This window comes from Onychomys torridus, chromosome 15 (genome assembly GCF_903995425.1).
Source record: "Onychomys torridus chromosome 15, mOncTor1.1, whole genome shotgun sequence".
Lineage (NCBI taxonomy): Eukaryota > Metazoa > Chordata > Mammalia > Rodentia > Cricetidae > Onychomys > Onychomys torridus.
The window spans coordinates 68675864-68699087 of NC_050457.1; the positions used below are offsets into that span (position 1 = coordinate 68675864).

Genomic DNA, 23224 nt, shown 5'->3' on the forward strand with positions numbered 1-23224 from the left:
GTGATCAGATTTGACAGCAAGCAACTATACTCACTGAGACATCTCACTGGTCTCAATGACACTTTATATTTTCAGCTCTCAGATGAACAAAGATATATCTCTTTGAACCCAAAACCCTGCCCCTTTGTGGTGACATATTGTGTCCCCTAATACAATTTGCCTAAAGATCAGAGAATAGAACAATCCACTAAATTAAACATAGAGGCTAGGCAGTGGTGGCACACAACTTTAATCCCAGAACTGGGAAGCACACACATCCTTAATCCCAGGAAGTGATGGCTGGGTGGAGAAATGTATATAAGGCATGAGGAGACAGGAACTAAAGGTTTTTCAGCGGAAGTGTCCTTTTTAGCTAGAGGCTTTTTCATCTGAGGAAGCTCATTTGGCTAGAGGCCTAGGGGTTGAGGTTTTTCAGGCTAAGGAGTCCAAGAGGTAAGATGTGGCAGTGGCTTGTTCCTTTGTCTCTCTGATCTTCAGACAAATTTTATTAGGGTGCACAATATATCCTTATTATATGTTTTCACAAAAGACAATCAGAGGTTGACAAAATTGATGCGCATGATTATATTTAAATTACATTTAAGTTCAGCATATAAAAGCTAAAATGAAGCTTTACAATTTTAGAGATTAGACAATATAAGGAATGACTCTGTTACCTAGAAGTTAAATGTAAATTTTCAAAGAATCATGTATCTGCCCACATTACATTTGTCTGATCTATTTGTACTCTGTCATAAATGCATTTTAAAAAGTATACATTTACCCTGAACTACAGTTAGTCTACACTGACTGTTGGCACATTATAGTTCATGATTCTAATACTGTGAACATTTTCAAATAGTAACCAAAAGCTGAGACACATTTCAGTCTTCTCAAATCAGGCGTGCCTCCCAGGAAGTCTCATAATTCTCCACAACCAATCTGTTCCAATCCAGTAATAGTGCACAAGAATTTAGAAATGCATTTATTTGCTCTTGGCTTTTCATAAACATTGAAATATTCTTAGAGTAAATAGCCTGTCTTATTAAATGGTTCTTGTTTTTTCTCACATTAGGATCTTAGCAAATCACAGCTGGAGTCCTATGTAATCAGTTGACTAGGAAAGTAGAAATGGATCGGGAGGGAAATAGAGACATGGAAGCATCTTCATACAACCCACTGAGTCCACTTAGTTACTCTTGCACCTAAGTATTTATGGCTGGCCACTTGCTATTGAATAACCAGTCAGGGGGATCAGTCTTGGGTAAAACTAATTCTTCTTCTCTCAGCAGTCATAAATTGCCTGTAGCTCATCCCACCTACGGGTGGCATCCCACCTACGGGTGGCATCCCACCTACGGGTGGCATCCCACCTACGGGTGGCATCCCACCTACGGGTGGCATGGGGCCCCATGAGATTTTGCCCATCCCTGTTGGATGTCAACTGGTGTTGTCATTTTTTCAGATCTTGTTAGATATCTGTATTTTTGAGATTCCATGGGTGCAGCTTCCCTGTCATATATAGAGGATCCAGTCTGTTTGAATGAGAACAAACTGCCTCCTCCCCGACACAGAGGCTCATCTGTTTGCACGATTGGTCCCTGGTTGATGAACTGTTTGAAAGAACTAGAGAGTGTGCCCTTGTTGTACCCGTGTTAGAGGAGATGTGTCACTGGGAGTGTGCTTTGAGGTTTCAAAAGTCAACACTGAGGCCCCGCTGCCTGTGGATCATGATGTAAAATTCTCAGCTATTGCCTCAGCTCCATGCCTGCCTTCTTCCCACCATGATAATAATTAACTAACCCTCTGAAACTGTAAAAGAGTTCACAATTAAATGCTTTCTTTTATGAGAGTTGCCGTGATCATAGTGTGTCTTCACAGCAATAAAACAGTAACTGAGACATAATCTGAGGTGAGCAAATTAATTATCAAGTAGAATAACTGAACATTTTATACTCATTCTGCATTCAAGTGTGAGGGAACACAGAGGTGGAATACAGTGTGTTCCACTGGGCAAATGATCCACTCGTAGTTCTACGTTAATGTCAGAAGGGTCGGCAGATTTCTAGTTGGTCACAGGGACAGCACCTTCTTGTTCCTGAAGTGTACCTTAGCATAACTAGCTCTTCCTAACTTCCTTCCCTTATTTCTCTCTCCTAAAAGCCAACTAAGTTTGACCTACACTTCCAATTATCAATGGGTAGTTGTCTACATCTCTTATCCCTCTTCTCCAATGGAGCCCATTAACAAAAAACAAAAACAAAACAAACAAACAAAAAAGATGGAGAAGGAACAGTATTGGACCTTGCCTTTTGGGATAATGGCATAGCTACCCAGTTGCTTGCTAAGTCACACAAATCCACGTTCCACAACTTTCTCCATCCACGAAAATTACATGCAGCTTAGGTATGGCACTATTGAGTCCAGTTAATGCAAATTAAAGACCAATGAGTGGTTACAAGAAGCTCATGTGGTTAAATTTCATATTCAACTCTGAAAATGCCGTCTTAGGAACCCTGTACACTAGACTGCAGATCTCTATCACACAAAGTATTCTTTTATTATTGAGGAAAATTCTGAGTGTAGGAAAAGAAAGCTATGGGTATACCCCACTGCATGATGTGATTTTTAACTCAAATTAAAACTAGATATTGAATTTAAAGTATTTCAAGACATTTGTCATGTAACTTTTAAGTATATCTATTTTTGCAACTACTTTTGACTTTGAGAAAAAGTCAAAAAGATGCCTATAAATTCATGCTATTTTCTATATAATCTATAGCTATGTTATGGACTCAGCTTAGGTCCCCACACCCATGATCACATAAAGAAAGTGTGTGTGTGTGTGTGTGTGTGTGTGTGTGTGTGTGTGTGTATGTGTGTGTGTGTTACATAAAAGTCATTGGGGCATGAAAGAGAGCCAGAAAAGGGAAGCCAGGGTATAAAAGTGGGCAATGGGGGCTGAATATAAGCAGATGTATAAAGTGCATCTATGAAAATGCCCTACTAAAACTCATCATCTTGTGCAATGAATATATCTAATAACAACAGATAAGGAGGCTTCTAATGCAGTTAGGATCCATAGAGCAGGCTGGTCTTCATTTTTATATGCCCAAGCTTTGCACTCATAAGTTAACATTTTAAGGTGCGACTAATTAGGTAATAAAATGCAAGTGAGACTGTTCCCTAAGATTTTTGTCTTCCCATCCATATCTCTATCATAAAACTATCAACAAAAACATGAGGGAAACACTTTTTATTCCATTTTGTACATAACATGGCTTCTGTTTTAACACTGATTTGATATGAATTGGCAGGTGCTTAACTTCCAATAATTAAACCCTGAAGGAAACTGAGTGAACAACACGAGAAAAGACCAGGGAAAAGTGCAGGCGCAGGCACAAATACTATGAGCATCCTTTGTGTTGCGAGATACATCAGTGTATTCACACATTGCCGCACATCCCAGTTTCAAGTTCAATTTGTAAAGGGATCTGATGTCCCATTTGGACTTTAGAAGTTTGTCAGTGAATACTTCCAGAAATGCTGAGCTTATCTGCCACACACCGTGGACTTTATAATGAGTGATGTTCTGACCCATATATCTGCTGCCCATTGATTCATCTCCAACAAGTCCACCAACATTGTAAATGCCTACAGGATGGCAACTCTGGCTTGGCAATGATTGACTCTCCCTGAGTCATGCCAAGTGGGGAAGAGGGGTCTGTAAGAATCACTGTCAGCCAGCAGCAGTGGCGCACACCTTTAATCCCAGCACTCAGGAGGCAGAGGCAGGTGAATTTCTATGAGTTTGAGTCCAGCCTGGTCTACAAAGTGAGTTCCAGGACAGGCTCCAAAAGCTACACAGAGAAATCCTGTTTCGCGGGGGGGGGAAAAAAAAAGAAGAATTGATGTCCTGAACGACAAGTCCCTCCCACCTCTACTCTGCCATGCCATCCTTTCTTCTACAACAGTTTCTTCATCGATGAGTAAAATTCATAGTGACTACTTTATCCCCCCGCCCCATGACTACTATGCATGACCACTAAAATTGCATTCAGTAAGTGCTCAAGCAACTGGGAACTGTAAATATTTGATACTTAGGAAATCTGAAAAAAGAGCTGGACTTTAAAGACAACCAAACAATAATAGTAGTAAATAACAAATGTTAGGTGTGGAGTACTAGTCTTCAGCCATAGAAGCCTTTGAGTTACTCAAAATGCTACAGGTTGTTGCTATTCTTCTTATTTGCCCATCAGAACTTGGTGCTAAGACCCTGTTGCTGAAGATACCACAGACCTTAGTTGAGGGATGTAGAGAAATCAAAAGCCTCCTCCCTGCTAGCTAGGATTCATCGTGTTAGAAGCTGCTGGGGAAGAAAAGTTATCAAGCGTCTTACCTAGTTTTGAACACTGTGAGCTATAATAATGGCCTGCCAGGCAAGAGGTGACCAGTGGTGCAATAGCAAAATGATTATTATTGGAGATTGGAGATAGCCAATTACTTTCTTTTCTTTGTCTTTCCTTCTTTCATTTTTTTTTTTTTAGAAAAAAAAACTTTGTTTTATTCAATTGCCTTGCCTCACATAACCCTGACTTGAATTGGGGTTGACTTAAGAATCATTTTAATTACAATTTAGTCCATTAAGATGACTAGATCATGATTGTTTAATGTAGAAATTTTACACTCATTAAAAACTTAGAAAGCATGAGCAACTGTGAGAAGCATCAGGTAATCTATCTGTATAGGCACATTCTGTGGAGCCCTGAGTATTGTGGACTAAGATATTTGTTCAGTCCTTTGAGTTTTCTTCATCAACTTTAGGATTTAATATTGTTAAAAAGGACAATTCCCATCTCTATTAGAAATGACTGGTTATTCTTTGGATATGACAACCACCTCCAGACAGGCATTGTAAACCAGTTCCAAATGATTGTTGTAAACCAGCACAAATCCACTACAGTAAACTCACGTCTCTGAACAACCACACACCATCACAGCTCCCAGTAAGAACAGCATGTCTACAGCAGGGGTCAATTTGCCCTCACACACTTTCTGCTTCTGGAATTGGCCATCTCTGGAATTCTGTACTTCCCCAAACCCTAGATAAATTTAGCACTCTTTTCTCCTCGTTGGTGTAGTGCATTACATGTAAACTCACCGTCAGTAAGCATGATTTTAGTTCAATGAGCAAAAATTTAGCAGTTTCTTTCAAATACTCCCTTTGGGACTGCCCTTGACATACATCAATAGCCCGAGGTGGTTATTTATTCTTTCCAATACCCATTTTGTAGAATATATGACCTTAATCATTGGTCAGATAGGGACAGTGGGGAGATAATTTAACCTAAGAACATTTGATGAATTCCAAAGACATTTTGATTGTGACTAAGAGGAAAGGGAAGACTGATAATGAGTGGGGAACAAAGACACTCCCTAAAGTCCTGACATGGACAACAGGGTGTACCCCACCCCAATGCCCTTGGAGTTTCCCCAAACAGGGCTGCTCTGGAGAAAGTGAAGGCACCAAGTAGGAAATGAAATTAAAAAGGACCATCACACTAACCTATGGCTCTAACCATAAGTTATTAGAAGTAGAAGTCCATTCAATATTATGTCTATTTAACAGAAGAAAAGTTCTAGTTTCTCCTCTAGGACCTAAGACCCACTGAGCCAGTGATTTTTGATCTCTATTATGTACCAGGTATATGTTTCATCTTTTGGAAGACTAAACTGCAATCAAAAAGTGGATGTTCATTCCCATGGCATTTATGTAACTAATGTAGCAATGGACTTGTCTTGCCAGGCCATTAGTGCCTGTAACTCACTGAGTTCACCAGTGGGTGATGGTTACTTTTCTCTTCTGGTAGTGTACATATCACTTCCAGCTACATAAAAGCTAGTCAATAGGGATAAGGCTTGCAGGCCTATACCAGCTGGAATTATCCATGTTCTATGACTCAAATACATAACAGTCACTTTCTTACAAGATTTGTAAACCTGCTCAAGAGTCCATGGCTGGGAAGTCGTGGGCCCTAAATGGGAAACCTACTCTGATTATTTTGCTAAATGCACATGGGAAACTGCCTATAAAATGTGTTTCTAATTATAGGCTAGACTGCTCTCAATGCTCATCAGAGAAGTTTCTTTTTGCAGTGGGGCAACAGTTAATACCGACCCTCATAACTAGTCATAGTGCTGAAAATAACAGAAACATCTGTATCACTCCCTCCAAGACTTAAGGAAGGTCACAGAAGACTGGGTGGGAAGGATATACCAGCCAGAGGATTTGGGGAGAAGTGCTGTGAAATGCTGTTTTCTGATCATGACATGCCATTATAATCATAAACTCATAACAGCTGAAGTTACCTTCAAAGACAAGCACAACATCAAACCATCAACATCATGGATTAGGCAGGGCCTCACAAGGTCCCACCCATCCCTGAAGGACAAACGCTAGCTAATAGTTGCTGAGGGTGGGGTGCCCTTTTTAGGGATGTAGACATTGGTCAATTGCTCATGTTCCAATAAACCATGCTTATTCATTTAGTCCTAATTCAGTGGCACGCACACGCGCGCGCACACACACACACACACACACACACACACACACACACACGAAACAAAAGACATTACTAGTCTCTCACAATCACTCATCAGCTTGACAGGCAGGAGATTGTGCAGCTCTGAGCTCTCTCCTTGATGCCTTGTGTGTCTGCAATGCTGTGCAACTTTCTGCTTGTGTGGTCACTTTTCATCACATGGTTACACTCTGCTCACCCATGCTCTCATGGATGAACACTGGGATTCTCCCCACTTTGGAAAAGTTGTGAATAAAGTTGCCTTTTTTCTATTGACCATTCTTTCCTTTGTGCTTCCTTGTAAAGTTTCTTTAGTTGAGATCACTCAGCAGTGGTTGGGTATAGTTTTCATTGACAAAGAAACTTTTTGCCAATCCTTCACAAGTTTGTAGAGTTTACATTTCCTTAACAAAATCCTTGAATTTTGCTGACTTCACCCTTTGCTAAGATTCATAATGTCAGTTTTCTTAAAAATTACTTTCCAGGGTTGACTGTTGGTATTGGATAACTAATAGGTGTGTCCTTCCCCAGAGAAGACTGTTTCTCCTACTCTCCGAGTTAGTTAGTTGCCTTTAGTTCTTCATGTGGGGTTGAGGCCTCTCAGGCTTTCCCTTGACCACACTAGTATATCTATTGTTGTTGTCTGGTCATCCCTGAAAACAGAGATACAAGTAACACAAGACAGACTTAGTATATTATACTTATGTATGTATAATGTGTGTGTGTGTGTGTGTGTGTAGGCATGTACATATATGTATTCATCAACAGTTACTAAAAAGAGGCCATGAAAACTTGATATGCCATGCTTGGCTGATACCTATGGTAGGCTTGCCACTTTCTGAACAGAAACAGAGGAGGAGTAGATTGAGGAGAGGTAAAGGGGAGGTGGGAGGAGGGAAGAGGAGGAAAGGAGAGGGGAACTTGCTATCAGGAAGTTAAATAAATAAATAGGTCATTAATTTCAATAACAGCATATATGGGAGGGTTTGGAGGGAAAGAGGAGAAGGATGTAATTATATTATAATCTCAAAAAACTAAAAGAATCAATTTAAAAAATCATTCTCTTTGCTGCCCAGGCGAGATGAAGGGCCTGCTCTCCCAGAGTGTTGCATCTGGTGTAGGGGAGCACAATACCCAGGAAAGTGGACCTGGGCAGCACAGGAGAGCTAACCCTGTTGCCAGAGCTGTGATTGAGCCAGCCCTGACTTTGTGCGCATGGAGAGCTGTCCCCATTACTCATCTGTCACATGGCAGCATGGGCAGAGAAGAAATGCGTCCCCGCCCCATTAACACCTGAGGCAGGTGAAAGAGCTGGCCCTGAGGTCACAAGAGCAGGAGAGCTGTTCCTGCCCCTCATAGACTGCACCACTGGGGACAACAGCCCCTACACCTTGACTGAACAACACAGTTGAACTGGCCCTGAAGGTGTAGGTGTAGGAGATGGAGGACTTGAAAGAGGGAGAAATGGCCCCGCCCCTTTTTATTGCTATAAGGGATAAACTAGGGCAATGCTGGAGAGCTCACCCTGGTGGCTAAGACAACTACCCTGCTCAGAACTACCCAGGCTGAGAACCAGGCTTAAGTGTTGGCCCACCCCAACATCCACCCCGTCTGTGATCTCCTGGAGTACTGGGAGCAGAATGGGGGCAGTCCTGAGGACCCAGGGCTGCAAGATCTCTATGTCACAGGGCAGCAACCGGATGTGCAGGAGGAGTCGCAGTGAGGGCCCAGTGTCTATACTGTAGCAGATACCCAGGATCTCAAACCAGACCAATGATTCTTTGGGATGAACTCGTGCATGTCAAAATCTGTGGGTAGAGGGGTTTGCTGTGTGACTGTCTGTGTCACATTGCAGCTTCCAAGACAAGATTCTCCCTCTCTTCCTTTCTTTCCTTTTTACCCTTTCTTAAAATTTGTTTTGTTTTATATTTTGGAGGAGGGAGATGGGTGAGATGTGCAGACATGTGAAAGACACACAGAGTAAATAAAAAGAAAGTTAAAAAGAATTATTCTCCAAGTAGATGTAAGGTAGTACCTTAGTTTGCCCTTAATATAGATCTCTATGATAACTAATGATATTGGGCATATTCATGTTGTGAATTATTGTAATATTGATGTGTACTGCTGAAATGACTGTGTTAAAAATAAGATTCCTGTAGAAATTTGATGCAGAACACACACACACACACACACACACACACACACACACACACACGTATGTTACTTTACAAGAGATTTCCCCTGTAAATTTTCATCGCATGAGGAATTCCAACTGCATTCTCTGTAGGAGCACCTAAGATACATGCTGTTTCAAATATATACCTGCACATACAGAGAATTATTGGGATCTAAAGCCAGGTGCCCCTGGAGCAGAACCTCATGTATGTGCCTTCTGTGACTGCTGTTTTATTGTACCATTAACCTTCTCCCATGACCGAGACCTGCTCTTTCTGCACTCTCCCCAATATCACAGTCTGGCTAAAACTGTGACTCATGTGCCTCCTTTGCACCATGGCAACATGGTAGTATCTCACAAACCAAATTTCATCCTGCATAGTCATTTCCATCCACCTGTAGCATCATCTAGTAATGTTACACTGAGTTAAATAAGTCGTTAATTTTTTTTTCTTGTTTGTCTCATGTTAGAAGTCTGCCATGTCAATACTCCCACATAGTTCCTTTGCTTTCTTTTATTAAATTTTGCCCCACCATTTCTTTCAAGACCTGGATCAAACCGTGTTTGTGCCCAGACGTCCTCCCTGGTGCTGGAAATCTGGGGAAAATTTCTCTCTAATCTTAACAGGTCTTAATCCAGTTAATGTATTCTGATTTACATCACTTGTTATCAGCTCTTGGCAATTTGCATGGTGTTTCCATTCTGAACTATAATTTTCTCAAAGTAATAAGACATACCACTTTAATAGTTTTGTTTTAAATCTCAATTTCAGAAATCCAGAGTATGGAGTGCACTTAGCACTTCTTTTAAGAATTAAATAAAATACAAGATTGACTCATTATTGCAATGAAGACAATACACAATGCTTAACCCATGGTTTCTGCACATATCTTGTTATGGAGGATAAATTCAGTATGACTCGCACATTTAATAGTCAGTCATTTGACCAGTCTGACTTATTGTTGGCTGCCAAGGAGCTCTGTGTGCTGTCCACACTAGTTTCATTATCAGTTACACTTTAACAAACCTTCCAGAGCTCAGGGGTAGGAGCATGAATATACTTGCTCCAGATCTTGTGGGTAGAGAGTGTAGTGGGTAGCCATTCCAGCCTTGGCCTGGAAGTTCCAACTCCCATTGAGGCTTCGGTAATGGTCACGCCTACAAGGTGGGGCTGAGAGAGGATGCTGAAGACCCAGGATCAAGAGGAGAGGCCTCTCTTGGTTCTGGGACCCTGGAAGCTGGAGGTAGACCGAGCAGAGTTCTCCTGAGAACACCAACGGACTGCTCCATACCTTCCCCAGACCCTGCAACCTATCCCTTCATTTGTAAGTTACCCCACAAAATAAACCTCCCTTTTAACTACCTGGAGTGGCCTTAATAATTTCACCAATAAGAGAGTCTAAGTGAGGCTTAAGGGAGGAGCTCTCCTGTTCCTTGTGGCATTAACCAAGGTCATTCACTCTACCAATCAAGCTCAGAAGTAAAGTTTAAGACCATTTCTCTCATATATCTGCCAACTCAGTACACCTCTGTGCAGCTCTTGTGTCTCTAGCTGGCCAGCTTGGGCTTTCTCATAGCACAGTTGTCATAGTGTAGCCAAACATCATCTATGGAAGCTGGTGTCTCAGATGTATTTTGTTTATTAAAAGAACTAACAGCTGAAGATCCCATAAGACCCAACCTGCAGAAGTTAGAAATTAAAAAGTTCCACTCTTCCCCTTTCCAACTCCTTCTTTTTATTAGTAGAAACAGGTCGCTGGCCAGTCCAGATTCCAGGGGAGATAGAGAAACCACTGTTTCTTCCTAAAGCCTGGAGTTGGTATGTGTGTGTGTGTGTGGGGGGGGGGTGTGTCTAGTGGATTAACTGCTTCCAAGGAGCTGTGGAGTATCAGTCCAATAGTTATTGTTTGATTTCTTGACATCCCCATGGATTGATGGTAGACTTTACTGAGTCCCCCTCCAAAAGGCTTTTGTCACCTTTCACATCAAGTTGTAGAACACAAACTAGCGGCATGCAAGTCATTTAATACCTGCCTTCAAAAAGGAGCCCAGAAGAAAAAAGGAAAAGGAAAAGAAAGTCCATACAAATGCGTTGCTATGTAGATTAATCTCAGTAAAGAGCAGCTGCTGGATACTGTTGACTTCATAGAAGAAACATTTCAGAGTACTTCAACACATAGCACAGGCTTACTCTTTCTTTAAAACAGTTGTGAGAGCCTTTAAAACTTACAAATTCAACTGCTCATCCCTACAGAATATACATTTCCTACTGATAGCATGAAGAGTTCTTGATTGAATCTCTACAAAGGAAGAAAATGAGAGACATGAATTATGACCCATATGCACAGTTTATTTCACCCAGACAAACTGAAATTTCATTCCCCCATGCATCATTAACCCTGGGGTTAGATACTGACATTTCTCAAATGTCCCCTTTCTAAATTAGGGCAAAAAGGATGGGCTTTTTTGTTATTGTTAAGTGTGCTCAAGGTATGGTTTGTGTGTCTATGTGAGTGTGTATGTCTGTTTGTTCATGAACTCACTTATGTGTATATACATATGATGATGCTGATCAAAAGTTCCCATACCAACATTTCACCCCACATTGCCTGTGTTTTTTCTATTAACTCAACACTTTCATAGCATCTACATTTCAGTAGAGAAATCAGATGAAGCATATCAATTACAAATAAAAGAAAACAAAAGTCACATTTGATTTCCTTGTTATTTCTTCCTGCCTACAGAAGGAAACCTGGGCCCTGGGGGGAGGCAGGATTTTCTCCTTGGTTGACAACCATCTGTTTCAACCTTACCCTGGCCCCCAGGGACCTTTCCCTCACCTCACCTGTGCAAAAAATATCAGTCACCTCACCTGAGTTCCCTTTTTAATCCCTTTTTCAATTAAGTTGCTTATAATTACTGCACAAAATACCAGGTTTTGTTATAACATTTGTATACATGCATATGTGGTTCCTTTTCTGAGCAAATGGCTCATTCCAACAGTTTGTCCAGGGCTGTAAGACTCAATGAGTCTGGTAAGAACTAAGTCAGCACCACCCACTCATTTCATTATAGCCATTAAGCACACCAGGTGAGGAGGATTCTGTGATTTCCTCTCAAGCCGAATTAAACCAACAAATTAAAATGAAGGATGTCCTCCCTGGCTGTGTGTTTCCTGTGCTGCTTCATCAAGCCTAGCTCTGATCCTGAGTTCCCTGTTGTCTTAAACAAACAGGAAGTCCCCAGGAGCAGGGCAGGGATATGGTAATGACAACTACCACTGTGGACTTTAAATTTATCTTCTTATAATTGTCCCCAATTAGGAGCCACTAGAAACACATCACAGAACACTGATATGTGAAAATAATGTTTCATTTAACAGGAAGCTTGAATGAGTGAAATATTGCAATGGGCTTAATTAGAGCCAGGAAAATTAGTTTGCTCAAGTTTATACATTAGGCGGCAATGTAACTGAAAACAAAAGACATCCAATAATGAAAGACAAAATTCAATGGTATTTGGAAAGTGTGTTCATATTGCATATGTACATAGAACCCTTGGTCGGGACATGGAGAAATAATTTCACTTTCTCTTTCTGGAAAGAGTATACAGACTTTAAGAAAAAATGGCTGTCGTCACCAATGGCTCTGGCTTTTCCAGTCTTTCTTCTGCTTCTCCTCTGCTCTGCCACCTCTTCCCTCTGTGATGATCTCTGAGCCTTGAGGAAAGGAAGTGTGGGATAAATAGTGTGAACTCACAGCAGCTGTGATTGCATGAGCAAGACTTTTGCAAGATCAAGGCACACAAAATTCCAAGTATGCTTTGGAGAGAGTATAACAAAGTTCCACCCCCAGCTGGGGAGACATTGGTAATCAGTGGCTGCTAGAAGAGGGATCATCATTTTTCTTCAGAGATGTGGGCCTTTAGCAGCTACCCCTGCTCCAGTAGATAACCTACACCCGTGCACACAAAGGCAGGAATGAGTAGTTTTAATCAAAACATAGTATATGCATATATGGAATTCTCAAATAATAAATAGTTAAGGAACCAAAAAAGACTGTAAAGTTACATGGGTTAAATATAAATTAAAATTTCATTGTTATCATAAATGATTCTGTTGGTGCACTGTTAAATATAGTTAGTGTTATTGTTCTAAAGTATTGGCCACTTAGGATAATTGGGGAGGGGCAGAGCAAGGCATGTCTGATTGGTGAATGTTTTTATTTTAAACAAGGTTGTGTCATTCACAACTTCCACTCAATAGGTGACTTATTTATTCTATCCATGCTTTACAACACATATAATGCTGTGTCCATGCCGTTTCTGTCCCAGTAAATACCCAAATAAGATGGACTTATTCAAAAACAAAAATAAAGAGAAGGCTACGCACTGTCTTCACTGTGATGACTCCCACCCATGAACACATGACTCATGGATGTCAGTCCCCAAGCCTCCTGCCATGGGCTACAAAATGGATATTACTTAGTCTCTATCTTCCAGGAACTCATGGTTCAGCAAAGACAAACCCAGATTATCTTACCATGCTTTGTTAAGTGATAAAAGTCTCAAAGTTGCAGAGCCTGACGCATCCATACCAAAAACACACAGCTGAAGTGAGGTCCTCCAGGCAGGTCAGGGGTGTCTCCTCAAACCTTCCAGGGCTCCTCAGAAGAGCTGGGTTTTGCTCTTGCATTGGTGGACAGACTCTAACCGATTGTGAGCTAAGGTTGCTTGACTGGATTCTGCTTCAGCACATCAGTTACAGTGATGCTGCGCAGAGTCGATTACAGATGCAGTAAGGTGCAGGCAAACCTAAAAGAGGTGTGCAGTTGTGCTAGAACTCTGCCCCCAGAACTTCATGCCATTCAGTTGCCATCTAGCAGCCACACATCATGATGACAAATTCAACAAAGCCCAGTCCATATATAGGATATATTATGCAAAAATCTTCTAGAAAGATGCCTCCTGCTTTTGTCCTGCTTGTGCATTGACATGCACAGGTTCAGTGTTCACTTACCCAGAAGTCAAAAAAAGTCCAAGATGAAGTCCAGCTGTGGCTACTCTGACTTCCCTCTCCCCTCCCCCCAACCAGGTCATCATTTTATCTTGAGTGTTGGCTGACAAGAGAAGAGTCTGAGAGATGACTTAACTCCTTGATAGGTCATAGTCCTGAGAAGATCTTGTCTTCTTCACCCAGAACCAGTTCTGACTCAGAGAAAATGAAGCATTGTCAAACCGCATTCCAATTTTATTTCCGTTTTTATTTGTGAATAGTTACAGGCATATGAAAATACAAGATAATTTACACAGAAAGGTCGCTTGTAACTTTGCCTGGTTCTCTCTATAATTTAACATGCAAGGCATTGGTATAATCCACACTTTTCTATTTTAATGTAATTCTCCACCTCTCCCCACCCCGTATGTGTGTGTGTGTGTGTGTGTGTGTGTGTGTGTGTGTGTGTGTGAGAGAGAGAGAGAGAGAGAGAGAGAGAGAGAGAGAGAGAGAGATTTGTATGTGTTCTTAGTTCTATGAGAATATACCACTACCAAAGTCTGTCAAAGGCTCACTCACTCTGCACTGTCCCCTGTACCTATCCTTGGCTATCATTAATCTATCCTCCAATCCTCTACTTTTGTATTGCCAGACTATTACTTCTTCTATAAGGCAGTTTAGTCTTTTGAGAATCATTACCTATTGTGTATCAAAAGCCATTCTTTCATTTGCTGAAGACATTTCCATTGTATGACATATTGGTACCCTTCACTACTCAGTTGTTGAGTTATTTTTGCTAATATTCTAGACATTAGTAGTTATGAGTATTTGTACATCATTTGTAATACTATTGAATTTTTCACTAAACCTTTGGATGATTTCCAGTGACTTTCATGGTCAAAAGCTGCTACTACCTTTCAGAAAGTGAAGACTGAGAATGTCACACCTACTGTTGTTCATGGATGCCATGTGGTTTCTGATCTATAAAAAGCCAAAGAGAAATCTTATTTTCACAAATCATATATTGTTATTCAAATTTTTCTCTTTCCTGAGAAAGAAAAGACTGTTGTTTGCACACATTTCCACTGAAGATCTAAGAGGGATAAACTTCATGTATACTAACAAATACACACACACACACACACATTTATGAAGGAAGAATGGATGAACAAAAAGCTGGGAGATTTATGTGCCTTACAGGAATAGCAAAGTGAATCCTACACACACACACACACACACACACACACACACACACACACACTCCTTCATACTTTCATATGCACAGGCACATACATGCTTCTGAATCTGGACTTATACACGCAATCACAGGAAACAATAAAACAGGAGTTGAATAATCCTTTTGCTCAGGACTTGAGGTATTTTTATAGCGAAGATGACTTAGAGGATCGACACTTGGAAGGTCTTTCTGGGAGCATCACGTCTGTCAGCAAATAATGATTACTCTTTTGCACTCCCTACTCTAAAATATAGTCATGAGCAGCCAGCTTCCAGATCAGAGAGCTCTGGACTCCAAGGATCAGAAAATAAAGTGTTCAAATTAATCAACCTCTAACTGTGAGTTACAAAGAATGCCAAAGTTAACTGATCCATGTAGCAATGTACAATGCAGTAGTATTAACACACAAACTACACAGATGGGAGGGCACTTTACAATAATAATCCTAGTGACCAAAAATTACAATTTAGTACACTGAAATTTGTGGAATGCTCCCTGGCAGGGATATTATGATAGTTTACTTTCTAATGTGGTTAGCTATATTTCTGCAACTACAATAAATTTCTTGTGTACTAGTAAAATCATTTAAATTTCCAGCCCATGCATGAGAAGGTTCTCGGGAATCTTTGGAAGGAGATACAGCATGAGAAACTCAGACTTTATAATACACCATTTGTTGCTGCTTTCATTATTGGATATTATACATAATATGCCTCTTATAGTATAGCTACAATCAACTCTGAAACTATAAAATTAATTTCAAGAAGAGAAACTTGAATTCCTTCCCTTCCCATGGTAAGAGCTTGGCTAGCACAGTTTGGACGATGGGACCTCGGGCTAATTCTTTGTGCTTATGACAAACTGGAATATTTCTGTCAAAGGAATTAAACCCAAACAGAAAACATGGTTTTTCTGTCTTGCTTCACTCTCGCTGACTCGCTCCCATGTGTGAGAGTGTTGTGGCCCTTTGTGATACACACAGGATCCACTTGTACCCATGCTACCTTGGGGGAGCATGTGTGCTTTGCTGTATCAGCTGCTTGCATATTTTGTCAGTCATCGGTGCTAACAAAATTAGCTTAGGAATGTTGATTTTTTTCTCCTTCAAACCTAAAGGAAATTCATAATAGCAATTTGAGTCCTGTATATTTTCTCACATAGTTTTGAAAACAGAAAATGGTTCTGGTTTTCACTGTAGGAAAAGTGATGGCAGATGCCAGGCAAGATGGCCTGTATGGTGCTGATTGGAGAAACTTACAGTTTGAAAGCAAACCACCTTCCCTTTAAAATCATACCCCCTGTTTTAGTCCCTATTTCAGTTTTAGTGAAGGATAGCATAAATTCTGTATAACCTGTGATATATTTGTGTGGTAATATTTATCTGTCCCCCAGCAAAGACAAGTTGAATTCTATGACTGTCCCATGGAAGCTCATTTTGTTTTGTGAATTGGCTGTTCTTTCCTAGGCATTTGTTCCTTGGAAGTCTGTTCATATCAAATTCTGTGTTCCCATTACTGTTCTGTGGGTTTCAGTTCTTTACAGTCTTCATTTTCATAAGTCCCTATGAGAAAGATACCCCTGTCTTTCAAATGAGGAAACTGTGCCAGTTAGACAGCTAACATACTGACGGCCCCATGGACTTGCACACAAACTCCTCGAACAGAACTCTTGACTCTGCCGCCCAGGTCTGCAAACTTGACTGTAGACAACCCTACACCATTGGCACTTATGTAAATCTACTTTCTAGCACTGGAACAAAATACCCAAGATAACTAATGTATAGAGATTAAAATGGTTGTGGGGCACCCAATTTTGCAGGTTTCTGTCAGTGATTGGTTGAATTTATCACAGGGCACATTGCAGTGAGAACATATGGCTAGGCAAACTCCTTACCCCACTAATAAAAATAAAGAGAGGAAGAGACCAGAGCCCTACAATCCCTGTTTGGGATCATCTTCAGTGACTAAAAAAGAAAAACACCCATCTCTAAAGAATGCCACAGTCCTTCCATGATGTCCCCGCTGGGACCATGCCTTTAACACATGAGCCTTTGAGAACATTCAAGTGGCAAACAATAGTGAAAGTCAGGGGGATCTGATGATGTCTCCCTTCTGTCTCCTCAAAGCCACAAAAGGGTACTCACAAGAAGATGTGTAATTTTTGTTGCAGCATCTTCTCAGGACCTATTGTGACCAACAGTAAGGGTGTAGAGATCACTGTGCATGGCCTTTTCTTGTACTGGCTGTTCCCATTTCTCCATTCAGACCTTCTCACAGGCAACTTCCATGTACCACAAAGAAAAAAAGTAGACTAAGCCATAATCAATCAACTTATAATTATTGACATTGACATCAGTAATTTATAATAAATGATTATAGTCATAGCCAACTATATAAGCAATTTTAAGCCCTTACATACTTCCCTCATCAGCACACATTTAAACACCTGAAATAAAATAACTGATGGAATCCTCACAATTTCTCCTTCCAAGTTCAAGTCTTGCCTACTGTATTGTAAACTGAATCTGTCAGACCTGGGCTCCCGCTCTACAGAGTCAGGGAAGACTACCCAACCCACTACTGCACATGTGACATCCTGGTTTAGCTTGATGTTCCTAACAGAGACCTTTGTAGTCCTATGAAAATGCTAATAGTAGCTATAAAAGTATATTTTGTAATAATCAAGGCAGAACGATTTGTGATATAAGGGAAAAAATCAACATGTCATTTCCATGTAGAATGCTTTCGCTGTGGTGTTCAGCTAGGGCTGTTTTGGGGACAGAAGCCACAGGCAGTAACCGAAGGGAAAAAAGAGATATTCACCACAGCAGACTAGGAAACAGAACACACAGCAAAAGGCAACAGTGGCCTGTAGCAAAGTACCACATATCAAACAGACCAATTTCTTGTCATTTTTACCATACACATATCATTCCCACAGTATCTAAGACTTTAGACTAAGGTCATTTTATTTTGCAATCACTGCCTACTAGTGTGAGGTATTGGATGCAAAATTAACTACTGAAAGCTATTTTATGTTGTAGCCAGGGTCAAGACATACAGATGCCATCACTATGAGCATCTTTGCCCCTGTAGGGTAGAATCAAACCTTGGTTTGCAAGCAATTTATTTTACAATAGCTTTCCCTCGCCTATGTTTTAGGTGCTATGCTCAGCTCCAAAGCAAACTTAACAAAAGCCTTGCAGTTCTGTACCTTTATTTCATTTTGAAAGAATTTGGGAGCAATAATGCCCTACATGGTTCAGGGTGGAGACGGATGCTTCAGGCCTCTGAAAGTCACAAAAGAAAATATATTTGAGCAGGTCCATCAGAGAGAAAGTATCAGTGGTAATGGTTTGCTCTGTGAAAACGTTAAGGAAACCTCTGAGCTTTCATATATATTCTTTATTAGAAATGGCCCATAGGTGGGTGAGATGGTCATCAGAAAAGGTAGTGGTAGAAACCATTTGCAGGGGGGCTCAGGGTGATTCTTCAGTCTAAATTAGTCTCACCACACACATCTTTCATACTGCAGAACATGGAAGTTATTAGTTGCTAACTAGAAATGTTCAAACAGCCTCTACTTTAATATTTTACAGAAATGTTTGTCACTTTCCTCACATATGATGTGAAGGGGAAAATGATTTACATCTTTCTATAAATGGATTTTTTCCATTGTACTAAACTTCCTTATATAATTGAGAATGTTTACTGCAGGTAATGCTTAATCCTGGATATGGGAATATCTGAGACACGGGCCGGGTCCTTGATCATTTAGAGAATAGTTAGGCTTTTCGTTTTCTTGGGTTTTGTTTTTTTAAGATGTATCCACCTTATATCCCTTCTTAAAGGAAGGAATCAAGCACATAAAACATGCAATTACATAGAATCCTGGAGCAGAGGAAGGAAAGTATGCACTTAAGGAAACAAAATCCAAACCAGGCTCCTCTGGGGATGTCTGCACTCTGTGATCAGTCTTACTACTAATGCATTTTAACTGTGGGAAAGAAGTCAAAGAAACCACTGAAATGATTAATGCTTTCTGTCTGCCCCAAAGGAATAAGACTTTTTTCTGAGAGGACATTTCTATATTACCATCAATAGTGATTTTTTCAATTGTAATAATAATAATAATAAAATATTCCTTCTCATTTCTGTGGCATCATAAAACCAAAGCACTTTAGAAAGAGATGAACCAAAGAATAACTATGTAGTAATATGATGTTATATGGTGATTTACCTGTTATTGTAGAGGAACAGACAAACCCCCAGAATGAGAAGAAACAGGGACACCCCCCTTCTCTGTGCAGGAATTGCCTTGGGCCACTTCCCTCCAGCTCCTTCCCCTAAGAGGAGGAGGTAAAGAAGGAAAATCTGCCTGTGAACACCAACAAAGGCACATTTCTCTGCTGGTTAGTGTGATATGAATTCTACAGAACCAACCTTCAACTTCAGAGTTTCTACACCACAACACCTCATTTCTCACCTGTGTTCTGTGTATGCTGACAGAAGTGTCCTTTCTTACAGACCCATCCAAACACAGGTGTTAGCTGATAGAAAGTTCTGAGAACTCATGCCTACCCTCTGTATTTGGGCAGGAAATGATGCCCTCCTCTTCTTCCCTTGGGGCTTTGTGTAACCCTGTCTACATATAATGGGTCTGGGCAGTGTGATCTCAGTGTCCCACAGGGAGAGAACAGGACACTGATGACCCCAAGGGGTCGTTCACTTACTTGCACTGCTTTAGGCACAAGGAAGCTTAAGATGTATCCATCCTTCACACCCCAGTGAGTGACTTTGAATTGTGGATGAGGGGTTTGTATTATGGTGTGTGGTGTTGTACAAGTTAGTTCAAAGCCTTGATGAGACTCTTAGTAGCTATATGGTCACATTCCTTAACATCACTGTATTCTGCTATTAAAAAGAAGAAAAAAGTTGACGTAGCTGGAGTTTTTCTATCCATCTCCTGACAAGCCCACTCAGTCCCACAACCCACATATAAAATAATCACACAGACGCTTATATTACTTATAAACTGTATGGCTGTGGCAGGCTTCTTGTTATCTACTTCTTCTATCTTAAATTACCACATTTCTATTAATCTATAAGTTGCCACGTGGCTTCTGGCTTACCAGTACCTTACATCTCGCTTGTCATGGTGGCAGCTGGCAGGTCTCTCCCTCAGCCTCCCATTTCCCTGAAGTCTCTTCTCTGTTTGTCCCACCTATACTTCCTGCCTGGCTACTGGCCAATCAGTGTTTTATTTACTAACCAATCATAGCAACACATTTGACATATAGAACACCCCACAGCAAGTTGGTGTGTGTTGAGAAAAGGACCTGCTGTATACTAGGTCTTAGTACCAGATACCTGGATTGCTTTCAGCCTGATGTAGTATGAAGATACTAGCAATTGTTTCATTGTGTCAGAGGAAAAAATTAATATTAGAGTTATCTAAGGCTGCCATGACAATTACCACATCTGCTAGCTTAAAACAACACAGTTTTAGAGGCCAGAAGTTTGAGGACACTGTGTCAGCTGGGTGATAGTTCCTTACAAAATGGAAGAGGAAATTCCTCCCCACAGAGCTCTTCCTGATTGTGTGGCTTCCACTGACTGTCCACATCACCCCAGTCTTCACTCCCGTCTTCCCCTGACCATCCCCATGTCTGTGTGGATTGTCTCCAATCTCTTATAAGGATATTCCTCTTGAAGCCCTCCTCTAGAGGAACTGACTGAAGATGGCAACTGATGTGACATCCACAAAACCCTCTTTACAAATAACTGATGCATAAGTTTCAAGATTTTGATCTAGAGTTTATTTTGGGGGAAAGCCACTACAATATGAAACTATTTTCTATTCCTATATAAATTGATGGTATACACACTTAGAATGTCATGCCACCTTGAAAGTTTGTCCAGCTTAAGATGCAGAATAACAAAGCTCGGGTCAGCAGTAAGACAGTGAATGTCTTACCTAATGATTCTAACATTCAGAGCACATGAGGACGTAGGATCCTATTGTTTACAGCAGACACTCAGCCAAGCCTACATATTTTCTGAGCTTTTAGATTTCTGGTGGAACTTCACCTATACATTTAAGAAGGGCTGCAGCTGATTACGACACAAATAATATGTACTTAGAGTTACTCAGAATCAATATGCCCAAGATATAGTGCAGTTTCTGAAAATGTCCAATGATATTGATGTGTAATATTAGGATCATGACAGCAAATGCTTAATAAATAGTATTCTTAAAGGAATAGGATAGCTGTGATGGCTATGATTAAGATGTATCATGGTGATTCTTGAATTTTAATATGGGACAGCCTTATATTCTGTGATACCTACTAAGGGAAACTGCCTTCCTTGTCATTTTAAAAATACTGAGTTGTGTATTACATTCCTATGGTAAGGGTTGAACTTTGCAGTTAGAAATAGCTTTTATATAATGCTATATATCTTTAATGCATGTAAGAGCTTCATGGAAATGAATTTGTAGTTACCTTTTCATGTGTCAGATCTGTCTTTAGCTCTTAGCATTGTAAAAATCTTTTCCATTTTGCTAATATGAGTTGGCTCAGGAACAAGACACCCTGTAATAGTCATTCGTTTCTAAAGGGACCATTCTTGTTCTCATTTACATCAATCATGGCTTTTCTGAGTGCTGATTTATACCAGAATTCCCCTTTCCCACATAAACGTATTCAGAAGCTGCCTCTAAGGTACAAATTAAGGGTCTAAAATCCACTCACTGTTAAGAGACTGATGAGCCATTCATAGAAGCTGCTTGATCAAGGCAAAGATCTGGTGAAATACGTGTAGAAAACCATTGTCAAAATGGTACCTGTCACTGATGGCTCCATTTCTTGTCAGTTATTGACAGAAAACGGTGGCACCATTAGAAGAATGTTCAATGGAAGTTGTTCACAACTAGAAATTTCAAATGTTTTTTATCTATTTTACAGTTAATAAATTATGCAAAATAAGTCAATCATCTATGCAGGCCTACTGTGAAATGTCACTGACATATCATAGATAGATAGATAGATAGATAGATAGATAGATAGATAGATAGATAGATAGATAGATAGATAGATAGATAGATAGATAGATAGATGAACAACTCCTAGATGGATCATTTTTATAAGATATTTGTTTAGGAGAGAATGTCCAAAATCTATGTTTAGTTGAGGGTAATACATTATTATTTTTAAGTCACATTGTTTAAGCCACAACAATCAACTGGAAGGAAAGGATCCATAGGAAATGTTAAAGTAAAGGCAAAAGGTTATTTTATCTTGTTTTTAATAAAAAGGGATATGTATTTCTTTACTAGGCTGCACTACAGTGTCTAATTGGGCTTGTATTTTAAAATAACTAAAATTGAGTAAACCTTAATTATCCATAAGCTATTTGCTTAATGGATTGTATTTGTGGGTTAAAAAACAGCTATCTTTATAAAAATTACTGAATAATATCCATTAATAGCATGGTCTTACCTGTGAATCAAAAAAGGACATACATCAAATGCATTAAAATTAAGATTCTATCTCAATGGGACCCTTTTTTTTGTGAAGACTTCAAGCGAGTTCCAGGCAGCCAGCTTACTGTGAGGTCCGGATGTATTTTGTGTTTAGAATCCTTTCTTTGTTAATAAGTTCATTACAGCTATGTGTTCTTTCTCTTGCAGTTCAGCAGGGGAGCAGTTTCACTGGCAGACACAAGGTAAAGTATGGGCCACTTGGTGGATCTTACTTACTAATTTTCTTATGATCTTTAGGTTTCTAAAAGTGAATTGGAAAAAAAAAAAAGAAAGAAGTTACGATAGCTCCTGATTTGGAGTGAAGGGCCTAACTTCTCTTAATTTTCTGATAACTGAATCTCCTCCAAGAATACACACAACTGATTAACTTTAACTTCTCTGCTTGATGTCAAGGCTTGCAAAGGTGTGGTCTGATAGATGTAGTATTTGATTGTTAAATAATAGCCTAAAGTAGTGGTTCTCAACCTTCCTATTGCTACATTCCTTTAATACAGTTCCTCATGTTGTGGTGACCCACAACCATAAAACTATTTGGTTGCTACTTCATAACTGTGATTTTGCTTGTGTCATAAATTGTAATGTAAAGATCCTGACATGCAGATGACATGAAACCACCATGAAAAAGCCCTTTGATCCCCCAAAGGGTTCACAACCCACTGTGTAAAAACTGACTTAGAGCTTTAGTATTACCCTATCATGTTTACTGCTTTATA

At 40.0% G+C, this 23224-nt stretch overlaps 1 protein-coding gene across 3 annotated transcripts in view; it reads left to right on the plus strand.

Annotated features, from left to right (window-relative positions):
- The window catches only part of Ctnnd2 (catenin delta 2), an 872325-nt gene that overhangs the window by 433631 nt on the left and 415470 nt on the right, over nucleotides 1–23224 (plus strand). For all 3 annotated transcript variants that reach the window (XM_036206872.1, XM_036206873.1, XM_036206874.1), the window contains one exon: nucleotides 22659–22693. In XM_036206872.1, coding sequence (XP_036062765.1) covers nucleotides 22659–22693 — 35 coding nt within the window. The remainder of the gene's footprint in view (nucleotides 1–22658; nucleotides 22694–23224) is intronic.